Genomic DNA, 13,473 nt, shown 5'->3' on the forward strand with positions numbered 1-13,473 from the left:
CTGAATGACGCACATTAGCACTCACATTCTTTCTCGCAGCCTCAGGAGGTGCGAGGAAAAAAAAATGTTATAAAGTCTGCAGTTTGGGGCTCCTATTTAAACACTTTAGACTGGTTTAGCGGTTTTGCACTGCTAAACCCGGAGCGGTCAGGGAATTTAACTGGTAATGGGCGTCTGATCGGAGAAACAAATTATCTGACCCAATAGAGGCCCAGCAGGGGGAGCAGGGCACAATTGAATTGGCCCCATTCAGCACCTAATTATTTTTCTACCAATGTAACACCTTTTAACATTCTAATTATTACTTCTCACCTATGAAACACTCTTCACACATAACTTATGCTTCTTACTTATTAACACTTACTAACACTTTAACCACTCACTAGTGCAGTGTCTTGGAACAGTTGGCCTGTGCCGACTTGGGGGGTACTGTGCTTTGGACCTTAGTGTTAGGCTCCACCAGATGAGGTCACCTGGTCGTTGGTTGGTGGGCACATATTTGGCTAAAAATGTTGCTAAGCACCTCTATTTTGCTTTATGTTACATTACGGTGTTTATTATAATTATTCTGATTAGCAGTGCTTTGTACTAGAGTGTGCATCTGCATTGTCTTTTTCTCTGCCAGGTTTCCCTCAGTGAGGACATGTGGCAACATTCCGGAACGCAGATTAATTCACAGATGTACGCTTAAGGAAATATGTAACATGTCCTTGTCCTGCTTGGGGTTTAACAAAAATTGGAAATTACCCCTACTTTATCACGGGTCTTCTGATTTTATGCATATGTTTTATGCATATTATTATGTTACTCATTTTCTGATATTGTTTCTGTGTATTCTGTTTTTCTATTATGGTACCATGTAAGCCCAACTCACTGTGTACCTTTTTTCTGAAAATATCAATTAAAATATTGTTAAAAAAAAAACAAAAAATAAATTAAAAGGAAATTCCACACATTTCTGTCTAGTTCAGGCGCCTCTAATACAAAACTGGTATTCTCTATTTAATGTAGCGTGTTAACGTAGTGTGATAGGATGCAATGTAACATGGGCTATATTTCAGATTATTTAATACACAGTTTTGCAATTAAAATGTAACTGAAGGTTTGTAGCATCAGAGGATGTTCTCCATTCCGTACACCAGAACAGGCGGGAGGAAAGCAGATGTTTTTTCCGCACGGGAGCCTAAGAGTTACCCACACCCCGGGGACAAGTCGCTACGGGGCTCATCCACAGACCTACATTATTTAAATCAGAATGTAAATTAATCTATTCTTTGCGGACTCTGAAAATGGAATATCACCCATTTATTCATCCTAATTGCCTCACACTTTCCCGGTTACAATCAAGGTAATTAGCTGTGGGAATCGCTGGTGTCCCAGAGTATATTTTGACTCTGATTCTCTATCAACAATCTCCATTTTCTTGCAGAGTATATTCCTCTGGAAACAACAGGTGCAAAGGCCTGGCTTCCTGACTGTATACGGGGTAACAATGCTACGGAGCGCCAAATCTGCCCCCACTAATCTATCTGGTGTAACTTTGTGGGGAAATCGGTAAGAATCTACCAAACAGTCTCCGTTGAACTTCTTTAAATTGGAATAAATCCCAAAGGAAACAAGGCATAAAATCAGTGTAAAGGTGGGTAACACATTCGCTTGTTTGGTGGGCTGGTTCAATGCTCCGATTGTCAGCACTGTGTCCGGAACATGGATGATCAATGTAGTAAGCAGTCAGGGGTCTATTCATGAAGCAGTGAAAAGAGTGGAGAAGTGAGCCAGTGGAGAAGTTGCCCATGGCAACCAATTGGCATTGAACTAACATTTATAATTTGCATACTCCACTGTTTCCACTGCTTCATGAATCGACCCCTCAGTCCGGTTGGCAGTTGCTATACAATCCTTGCATTTGCTGACTAAAGTGTATGACATGTGGGGAAAATCTATCAAACTTCTAAAGAATGGAGAAGTTGCCCATAGCAACCAACAAGCTTCTAGCTAGTATTTATCAAGCACAATAAAAAAATAAGTGAAAGCTGACTGGTTGAAATGGACAACTACTCAACTCTGTCTGCAGCCCCTGTCAGCAGTGAGAGAACAAGGTGAGTCCCCAGCTCTGCCACAAGCGATGATTACTCTCCAAGTGGGCAGAAAGATTTTGCATATGCAAAGAGGAAGGTACAGTCCATAGCAGAAAAGCTTAGCGTCATTTACACTTTTACCTATCTCAATGTGGCAACTGGTGGTCAATTTAGTTAAACGAAAAAAAATATATTATTTGAAATTACAGTAATGAGCATTTGTACATATCAAGGTCTTCAGATGTAATGCCACAAAAATAAGGCAATAAGCAGTGAGCAACTCTTCACTTGTTTTCTGTGTAGTTATCCTAACATGCAGAAACATATGTACAGGTTACCCTCCTCTACAATAAAAGTTTACGGAGATTGGCTGTGTTGGCGATTACGGCAACCGGTGCACCAGACTGAAGAGAGTGCCCTAGGAAGGAAGGCGGGTATCCCGTGATTGGCTCACGTACTACGCTGTGCCACCATATTTTTACAGGTGCCCCCGTCCTGTTGCACAGCCCTCCAGGTTATTCATTACAAATGTTACCACCTTAGCGTTCAATCTCCTTCAGCCGCTGTAGTGGACCAGTACACGGGATAAACCTGTGTCTCCATGTTAGGGTTACCTACAGAATGCAGGCCGATTACCCACTTTAATAACACACTTAGCAACCACTGAACAAAGCTTTGCCGTTTGACAGACTGACATGATCAGAGGGTAAAAACCCAGCCGAAATATCCTGGTATCCTGTCCAATTACTCACTGAGAGCTTTTCATTTACGACAGGAGCCGAGGGACAAGTCTCTCCGGACCACTCCATCTTCACTTTGACCTTTCAGACCTCAACATCTTCCATCTGGGAGAAGTGGAGGAACGTCAGACCTGCCCTTTCATCCGGACAGTGGGAATTCTATATTACAGATGTAGCCAGGGAGAAGGTGTCATAGCACCTTGCACAATATGTTACAGCATGTCCGGGATCACATTGATCCCAGTCTGCTTTACTTACTTGTGGCTGAGATGCCAAAACATTCCAACACCCATTAACTAAACAGAGATCGTCCGTAAACTAACTGTCCATCCCGCTATGCAATATCTTAATGAAGAACGAATACTGACATGGCTGGTTCTCAGATGAGATCACAAATGCTACTATAATCCTGAGGAACAGGAGACCGTGCTGGGTAATGCGGATAGAGAAATACACCATGATCCCATGGCGGCAGTGAACACACATATTTGGTGCATCCACCATTTGTCTGGGACGCCCTGCTCTTATAATGTGTAAGATGCAGCCTCTTCCTTCTATAATGTGACAATTGCAGGGAAACGGCTGAATGTGGGTACTGTAATCACTTCTCCCTGAAATCATCTGTTGAAAACGGAGAAAGGTGCTGTTTATTATTACCAGTTATATAGCGCACACATACTCCGCAGCGCTTTTACAGAGAATATGTGGCCATTCATATCAGTCCCTGCCTCAGTGGAGCTTACAATCTATGGACCTCATTCAGATCTGATCGCTGGGCTGCGATTTTTGCTGTTCTGCGTTCAGATAGTCGGCGCCTACAGGGGGAGTGTATACTTATGTGAGATTTTGGCTTATGTGAGATGTCACTGACATGTGAGATGAACTAGATAGTACACCGATCTAGCAAGGATTGACTTGCCTGCACAGTCTATCTTTTCTTGCGATACCGACCTGGCGGGACCGCGCATTGGGATCACAAGGTGACGTTCACCTTGCGATCTGCACTAACTTTTCTTGCGATTTTGACTATATAGTCAAAATTGAAAGAAAATCTCACCGTGTGTACACACCCTCAGGCTGATTGGGACCATAACCAACGTCGGACAATCTCCCTGAAAATACTTGGGAGCGCCTGCGTTTTCCCGAACACTCCCAGTAAATGGTCAGTTACCACCCACAAACGGCTTCCTCCTGTCAACCACCTTGCGAACTCCTGTGCGAACTGATTTTTCGCACCATCCCGTCGCTGACCGGCGATACCCTTTGTTGTCCGACGCGTGTGCGCATTGCGGTGCATATGCGGTTATGACCTGATCGCCAGCAGCGATCAACTCTGAATGACCCCCTATATTCCCTAACCCTAACATGTACATGCTATTGTAGGTGGTGGTGGTGGGGGGTGGTGGGGGGTAATGGAACTATTTAAGTAAAACCTGTAGCCATGGGAAACCATTGTTTTAACAGATAAGAAGGTAGTAACGGTAACATAATTTTCATATTATAACACTTTATTTTCTGATTATATCCAGGACTACAGAAACATCAGATTATTCACAAACTATTAAACCACAACAACAGTGCAAAAAGAGAACTGTGCTGGGAAAATAACCAAATATAATAGTAATATTCATGTAATGTTGCACAGGAAAAAAAAAAAAAATATCTGTAAATAATCTCGACCACTTTAATGATTGATAGGAGTGGGAATTCAATAGTTTTTGTGCGCCTGACAGGCGATATTCAATTGCTCTGCAGATGGACGCGAGTGGTGTGGTTGCCTATTACTCATTGCGTCCGAAACTTTACACCAGGAAAGAAGCCCCAACAGCCATAAGACCTACAAGGTCGTCTTGTTCCAGACATCAAATTTAAAGAACTTATCCCCTTGATCTGCACAAAATGCAACACGTACATACCGAGTATGGGAGAACTCATAGAGCAGTACTGAGTCTTGGCAGCCTCTGCGTCCGGAGTGAAAAAGCTCAGATTGGTGTACACATCGTGAGTCTTCGAGTAGTCCCACGTGGGATTAGATCCAAACAAGCCTTGGTATCCATTATAGGTTCCCCGCCGATACAGGAAGAATAGAAACAGTAGCTGAGAAAATACTAAACAAATGAGAAAATACGGCTTCTCTATCCGTGCCAGGAACATTGCGCAGCCCGCGGGCTCCAACAAACACCGCAACTTCATGTGCTTAGGATCCGGTGCACGTGGAATGGCTCAGTGTTAGGAATGAAGCCAGGACCAGACATGGGCATTTCACCGTTGTGTCCAGACAGAGGTGGAGGAACTTACAGGTCACTGGAGCGTAGGTTTCCCTGCGGCATACTCTGCAAATGTGAAAGAGACAAACTCACAAGGTAGAACGCACAACATCAACATACAAATATACACAGCATACAAATATAGTAAAAGAATGTGAGAGGGCCAAAAATAGAAAAATGTACACAATTAGGCAATGAAATATAAACGCGTTTGATGTTTAAGGACTGGGTGCCCGGTTTACGGCATAGCATGATTTTGCGCGGCAAAACACCGTCTGATCACATTTTGATGATAAACCTGACTATTTGAACATTACGTAATTCTATAATGCCCACTACAGAGATCAATGGGACCGAAGCCGGAACACGACAGCCGACATCCCAAAAGGTGAGTATTGAGGTATGGGTTAGGGTTAGGCACTAGGGGAGTGGTTATAGCCATAGCTGCCACTCCCCTGAGGATTAGCCACAGACGCCACTCCTGGAGGGTTTGGGTAGGGGAGGGTAAAAATACTTACCACAGCCGCAGGCAGGATCTTCAGTGTCGGGACGTCGTTGTCATTCACGTGACCGCCGGCATCCCGGCCGCCGATATTAAAAAATAAAATTTGAATTACCCGCCGATAAATCCTTTTCTCGTATCGTAGTCCGTAGGGAATACTGGGAATCCATTTAGTACCATGGGGTATAGACGGGTCCACTAGGAGCCTTGGGCACTTTAAGAATTTGATAATATGCGCTGGCTCCTCCCTCTATGCCCCTCCTACTGGACTCAGTCTAGGAAACTGTGCCCGAGGAGACGGACATACTTTGAGAGAAGGATAGATAAGGAAAGTGGTGACATTACGATCCAAGACACACACACACACACACACACACCAAGAGGAAAGCCATGCTAACCAAACTTGAAACCAGGAACAGCAACAGCTGAACCAACCAGAATACTTAACCAAGTAACAGTGCAGGAAGAACGAAGCAACGGGCAGGTAGCCAGTATACCCTACGGACTACGAGAAAAGGATTTACCGGTAGGTAATTAAAATCCTATTTTCTCTTACGTCCTTGGGGATACTGGCAATCCATTTAGTACCGTGGGGAAGTACCAAAGCTCCCAAACCGGGTGGGAGAGTGCCGAGGGTCCTGCAGAACTGATTGGCCTCTGAGTACCTTCAGTTTGGTCAAAGTATCGAACTTGTAAAACTTTGCAAACGTGTTCAAACCTGACCAAGTAGCTGCTCAGCAGAGCTGTAAAGCAGAGACATCCTGGGCAGCCGCCCAAGAAGAACCCACCGACCTAGTAGAGTGGGCCTGTACAGATTTTGGAACCGGCAATCCTGCAGTGGAATAAGCATGCTGGATAGTGAGCCTGACCCAGCGTGCAATAGACTGCTTTGAAGCAGGACAGCCAATTTTATTGGGATCATAGAGAACGAACAGCGAGTCGGATTTCTTGTGACGAGCTGTTCTCTTTACATACACCTTCAAAGCTCTCACAACATCCAAAGACTTTGAAGTAGCAGAGGTGTCCGTAACAGCCGGATTCACAATAGGTTGGTTGATGTGAAACGTGGACACCACCTTAGGAAGAAATTGCTGACGAGTTCTGAGTTCAACTCTGTCCTCATGGAAAATTGAGTAGGGACTCTTGTGAGAAAACGCCCCTAGCTCCGACACACGTCTTGCTGAAGCCAAGGCCAACAGTGTGACGGTCTTCCACGTAAGGTACTTTAAAGTCAACTTCCTGTAACGGTTCAAACCAGTCCGATTGGAGGAACTGCAACACCAAATTGAGATCCCAAGGTGCCGTGGGAGGCACAAAGGGAGGCTGGATGTGCAGAACACCTTTCAAGAATGTCTGGACCTCAGAGAGAGAAGCTAATTGTTTCTGAAAGTAAATAGACAAAGACGAAATCTGGACTTTAATGGAACCTAGACGTAGGCCCACATCCACTCCCGACTGCAGAAAAAGTCCCAGATGAAATTCCACCACAGAATATTGTCTGCTCTCATACCAAGAGAAAATACTTCTTCCATATGCGGTGGTAATGTTTACACGTTACCCCCTTCCTGGCTTGGATCATAGTCGGTATGACCTTGTCAGGAATCCCTCTCCTGGCTAGAATCAGCCATTCAACTTCCATGGCGTTAAACGTAGCCGCGGAAAGTCTTGATAGACGAACGGGCCCTGTTGCAGAAGATCCTGGTGAAGAGGTAGAGGCCCCGGATCTTCGATGAGCAGCTCGAGAAAATCTGCGTACCAGGCCCTTCGAGGCCAGTCCAGAGCAATTAGGATTGCTTGAACCTTTTCCCTTTTTATTCTCTTTAGAATTCTTGGGATCAGAGAAAGTGAAAGAAACACATACACGAGCTGGTAGATCCAGAGTTGTCAGAGCATCTACCGCCACTGCTTAAGGGTCTCTCGACCTGGAACGATACCACTTGAGAATCTTCTTGAGTCAAGAGTCCATCATGTCGATCTGTGGATATCCCCACCGATGTGGCAACCACCAGAACACCTCCGGGTGGAGGCCCCACTCCCCCGGGTGCAGGTCGTGTCTGCTGAGGAATCCTGCTTCCCAGTGGTCTACTCCTGGATTGAAGACCGCCGACAATGCCACAACGTGTTTCTCCGCCCAGAGGAGAATTCTTGACATCTCTGACATTGCTGATCTGCTTTTCGTTCCGCCCTGTCGGCTTATGTACGTTACTGCCATTACATTGTCCGACTGGACTTGAATGGCCTGATTCCGAAGTAGAGATGAGGCCTGCAGAAGGGCGCTGTAGATTGCCCTGAGTTCCAAGATGTTTATTGGAAGGATGACTTCCCGACTTGACCATCTTCCTTGAAACTGCACCCCCTGGGTGACTGCTCCCCAACCTCTGTGGCTTGCGTCTGTGGTTAGCAGAATCCAATCCTGAATCCCAAACCTCCGGCTCTCGACGAGGTGAGAAGTCTGTAGCCACCACAGAAGGGGAGATTCTGGCTCTTGGCGACAAACAGATCATCTGGTGCATGTGAAGATGCGATCCAGATCATTTGTCCAACAGATCCAGCTGGAAGGGCCTCGCATGAAACCTTCCGTACTGAAGCACCTCGTAAGAGGCCACCATTTTCCCCAGAAGGCAAATGCACAGATGCACCGAGATCCGGGCTGGCTTCAGGACAGCCCGAACCATCAAATGGATTACCATAGCCTTTTCCAAGGGAAGGAACACTCTCTTATACTCTGTCTCCAGTATCATTCCAAGGAAAGTAAGCCTCTGCGTCGGTTCCAGGTGATATTTTGGCAAGTTCAGAATCCACCCTTGGTCCAGGAGTAGTCTGGTTGAGAGGCCAATGCTGTCCAACAACCGCTCCCTAGACAGTGCCTTTATCAGAAGTTTGTCCAGGTACGGAATTATGTTCACTCCCTGTTTGTGGAGTTGAAACATCATCTCTGCCATCACCTTGGTGAACACTCTCGGTGCCGTGGAGAGACCAAATGGCACGGCCTGGAACTGGTAGTGACAGTCCTGCAGTGTAAACCGTAGATAAGCCTGATGAGGCGGCCAGATCGGAAATGTGAAGGTACGCATCCTTGATATCCAGAGACACTAGGAGTTCCCCCTCCTCCAGACCTGAAATCACCGCTCTCAGAGACTCCATTTTGAATTTGAACACTCGTAAGTACGGGTTCAACGACTTGAGGTTCAAAATCAGTCTTACCGATCCGTCCGGTTTCGGTACTACAAACAAGATGGAATACTAACCCTTGTTTTGCAGATGAGGTGGACCTGGGACAAATGACTTGGGTCCGTACCAGTTTATGAATGGCGTCCTGTAAAGTTATACTTGCCTCTTGTGAAACTGGTAAGCCTGATTTTAAGAATCTGTGAAATGGGAGCTCCTGAAACTCCAGTCTGTAGCCCTGGGAAATAAGATCTATGACGGAGGGATCCTGGAACGAACCTGTCCAGATGTGACTGAAAAATTTTAGTAGGTGTCCCACCCAGCAGTATTCCAGGCATCACAGTCCACCGTCATCCTGAAGGCTTTGAGGAAGGAGAGCATGAGATCTGTTCCTGAGAACCGGCAGTTGCTGGTTTGCGTGGTTTACCTCTCGCGCCTCTGGTGGCTGTAGAAGAACCTCTGGTTTTGCCCTTAAACTTGGCAGTCCGAAAGGACTGTACTGTAGATTAGGTCCTGAGTAGGCCTTCCTGGCTGGGGGAGCTGCAGAAGGAAGATATGTGGACTTACCCACAGTAGCTTTGGAGATCCATTTGTCTAGTTCATCTCCAAATAAGCCCTCTCCTGTGAAGGGTAGGCCTTCCACGCATTTCCTGGTGTCCGTGTCAGCAGTCCACTGGCGTAGCCATAAGCCTCTGCGTGCTGACACTGCCATAACAGTGGTGCGTGCATTAAGCAAGCCTATTTCTTTTATGGCTTCCGCCATAAAGTTTGCAGAGTCCTGTATATGTTGCAGGAGTAAAATAATCTCCCCCTAAGGCAAGGTATCTAACCCCTCAATTAGGTTACCCGACTATTTGGCGATGGCCTTAGTAATCCACCCACATGGTACAGTGGGTCTCTGGGCCACCCCAGCAGCTGTATACAAGGATTTGAGTGTAGTTTCAATTCTACGATCAGCCGTATCTTTTAGGGAGGCTGCACCCGGGACAGACAATACAATTTTTCATGACAGCCTGGATACTGATGCATCCACTAACGGTGGATTTTCCCATTTTTTCCTATCCTCAGGAGGAAAAGGAAAATATGATAGCAACCTTTTAGGGATTTCCTATCAGGATTAACCCACGGTTCTTCAAACAGGGAATTTAGTTCCTTTGACACAAGAAAAGTGGCTGAGGATTTCTTTTTTATATTAAGATTCCTCAGTCTCCTCTGTCACCTTATCAGGGATATGCAGAACTTCTCCGATAGCCTCTACTCCCTGTGACAGAGTAGCCTCCCACACCTTTGAGTCCACCTCCCCCTCCTCCATGTCTGACCCTTCATCATCAGAGTCAGACTGCAGGATATGGGCCAAAATACGTTTTTTGCGGACAGATGGCAGGGCACTGAAACGCTGGTTTGGGTACAGAGTCTCTTTTCATAAACTCAGTCATCGAGTGGCCAGGATCAACTGAGACTTTGGCAAATTTAGAATTCAACCGTGATGTCGCAGAACCGACAGGGAGAGATCCACATTTCTTAACAACTGTTCCTTGGACCTTGCCTTTATCAGGAGATCGTCCAAGTACGGGATAATTGTGACCCCTTGCTTGCGAAGGAGGACCATCATTTCCGCCATTACCTTGGTGAAAACCCTCGGGGCCGTGGAAAGCCCAAACGGCAACGCCTGAAATTGGTAATGACAATCCTGCACCACAAACCTCAGGAAGGCCTGATGAGGAGGGTATATCGGGATGTGTAAGTAGGCATCCTTTATGTCGACTGACGCCATAAAATCCCCCCCTTCGAGGCTGGAGATCACCGCTCGAAGAGACTCCATCTTGAACTTGAAAGTTTTTAAGTATGGATTGAGGGATTTTAGGTTCAGAATCGGTCTGACCGAGCCGTCTGGCTTCGGTACGACAAAGAGGCTCGAATAGAAGCCTTCCCACCGCTGGGACGGGGGAACCGGCACAACGACCCTCTGTTGACACAGCTTTTGTATTGCAGCAGTCACCACCTCTCTTTCTGGAAGAGAAACTGGCAAGGCCGACTTGAAAAAGCGGTGGGGGGGGGCATCTCCTGAAACTCCAGCTTGTACCCTTTGGACACTAAGACCCAAGGATCCAGGACCGATTGAAACCAGACCTGACTGAAGAAACGGAGACGGCCCCCCACCGGTACGGACTCCCGCAGGGGAGCCCCAGCGTCATGCGGTGGATTTGGTAGAGGCGGGGAAGGACTTCTGGTCCTGGGAGCCGGACACGGCGGGCAACTTCTTTCCCCTTCCTCTACCTTTTGAAGCGAGGAAGGACGAGCCCTTTCCTCTTTTGTATCTCTTAAGCCGCAAGGACTGCATCTGATGATGGGGTGCCTTTTTCTGTTGTGTGGGGACATAAGAAAGGAAAGATTACTTTCCAGCAGTAGCGGTAGACACCAGGTCAGCAAGGCAGTCACCAAACAAGACACTACCTTTAAAAGGGAGAGCTTCCATATTCTTCTTGGAGTCTGCATCAGCATTCCATTGATGAGTCCACAGTGCCCTCCTAGCCGAGACCGCCATGGCATTGGCTCTTGATCCCAAGAGGCCCACATCTCTAGCCGCATCTTTCAGGTAATCTGCAGCATCCTTGATATAACCAAGAGTCAAATGAATGTTATCTCTATCAAGGGTATCCATATCAGAAACCAAATTCTCAGCCCATTTAGCAATAGCACTACTCACCCATACCGACGCCACAGCAGGTCTGAGCAATGCACCAGTATTAACGAAAATGGACTTCAATGTCGTCTCCAGCTTGCGATCCGCTGGATCCTTGAGGGCAGCCGTGTCAGGAGACGGAAGCGCCACCTTCTTGGACAAACGGGATAGAGCCTTGTCTACATTTGGAGACGACTCCCATTTTTCCCTGTCATCAGAGGGGACAGAATACGCCATGAAAATTCTCTTGGGAATCTGCCACCTCTTGTCTGGCGACTCCCAAGCTTTTTCACAAAGAGCATTCATTTCATGAGAGGGGGGAAACTTCACCTCAGGTTTTTTCCCTTTAAATAAGCAAATCCTTGTTTCCTGAGCTGCAGGTTCGTCAGAGATATGTAAAACATCTTTAATAGCCACAGTCATGTACTGAATACTCTTAACTACCCGTGGGTGTAAAGTAGCCTCATTAAAATCAACATCGGAATCAGAGTCCGTGTCGGCATCCCTATCTACCATCTGGGTAAACAAACGTTTTTGTGACCCTGAAGGGGTCTGCCCCTGAGCCAAAGCATCCTCCATGGATTTTCTCCATACTTGTGTCTGAGACTCAGATTTATCCAGCCTCTTAGACAATAAGGCCACATTTGCATTAAGTGTACTTAACATAGTAACCAAATCAGGCGTCGGCTTTGCCGACAGTCATATCCAACTCCTTTTCTGCGCCCCCAGTACCTTCCTCCGGGGAGGAAAACTCAGCCTCAGACATGCCGACATGTAGCATCGACACACCCACACTGGCCAAAACAAGGGGACAGACCCACAGGGAAGCCTGGAGAGAGAAACACAGAGGGAGTATGCCAGCTCACACCCCAGCGCCCATATATCATCCAACAATAAAATATGATGATAGCGCTGCCCTTAATGATAAAAAAGCACCAATTTATCTATGCCCCCCCCTTCCCCGTTTTGCTCCCTTTTACTTGTAAGGAGCCTGGAGGTCCTGGGCCAGCATCTCTGCAGCGGCTGTGGATGAGAGAAAATGGCGCTGGTGAGCTGTGCGGCTAAGCCCCGCCCCTTCCCGGCGCACTTCAGTCCCGCTAAAATTTAAAAAAATTATGCTGGCGGGGGTATGAAATACGGTGCCCGTGCACCGAAAATGCCTGTTTGCCAGCCTCAAATGACCCCACTAACTGCTGCCCAGGGTGCTCCCCCCCAGCGCCCTGCACCCTGAGTGCCGTTGGTGATGTGTGTGGGAGCATGGAGCGCTGCGCTGTACCTCGTTACTGAAGTCTTCTGCCATCTGATGTCTTTGGATCTTCTCATACTCACCCGGCTTCTTTCTTCTGGCTTCTGTGAGGGGGTGACGGCGCGGCTCCTGGAACAAGCAGCTAGGCGCACCAAGTGATCCAACCCTCTGGAGCTAAAGGTGTCCAGTAGCCTAAGAAGCAGAGCCTTTAACTAAGAATAAGTAGGTCTGACTTCTCTCCCCTCAGTCCCACGATGTAGGGAGCCTGTAGCCAGCAGGTCTCCCTAAAAATAAAAAACCTAACAAAAGTCTTTCTAGAGAAACTCAGTAGAGCTCCCCTAGTGTGTGTCCAGTCACTCCTGGGCACAAAGTTTAACTGAGGTCTGGGGAGGGGCATAGAGGGAGGAGCCAGTTCACACCCAGTAAAAGTCTTTTTAGTGTGCCCAAGCTCCTGCGGATCCAGTCTATACCCCATGGTCCTTTTGGAGTCCCCAGCATCCTCTAGGACGTAAGAGAAAAAATTAAAATTACAGGATGTAATGTAACAAAATAGGTAAAAAGCCAAGGGGGGTGAATACTTTAGCAAGGCACTATAAGTTCAAGGGCACAGGACGTGAACATGCGTGTAGATGGTGACAAACTATTGAATGATCATTGTGAATGTCTGATGTATTGATACAATGCAAATTTGTGAAGGTATCGTTTCTTTTTCAGGTGGCATCAGGGGTCATGTGAGGTGGTGGCGTTTGTTGGTGTGCCCTTGTAGACAGTGAGCAGTATCCATCGTTT

At 46.9% G+C, this 13,473-nt stretch overlaps 1 protein-coding gene across 3 annotated transcripts in view; it reads right to left on the bottom strand.

The window, feature by feature from the left end:
• Nucleotides 1–13,473, bottom strand: part of LOC135050329 (beta-1,4-galactosyltransferase 3-like) — a 100,112-nt gene that overhangs the window by 63,473 nt on the left and 23,166 nt on the right. For all 3 annotated transcript variants that reach the window (XM_063956763.1, XM_063956764.1, XM_063956762.1), the window contains exon 2: nt 4,735–5,151. In XM_063956763.1, the coding sequence (XP_063812833.1) occupies nt 4,735–5,011 (277 nt within the window). In that variant the 5' untranslated portion in view covers nt 5,012–5,151. The remainder of the gene's footprint in view (nt 1–4,734; nt 5,152–13,473) is intronic.

The sequence above is a fragment of the Pseudophryne corroboree genome, chromosome 2 (assembly GCF_028390025.1).
Source record: "Pseudophryne corroboree isolate aPseCor3 chromosome 2, aPseCor3.hap2, whole genome shotgun sequence".
NCBI lineage: Eukaryota > Metazoa > Chordata > Amphibia > Anura > Myobatrachidae > Pseudophryne > Pseudophryne corroboree.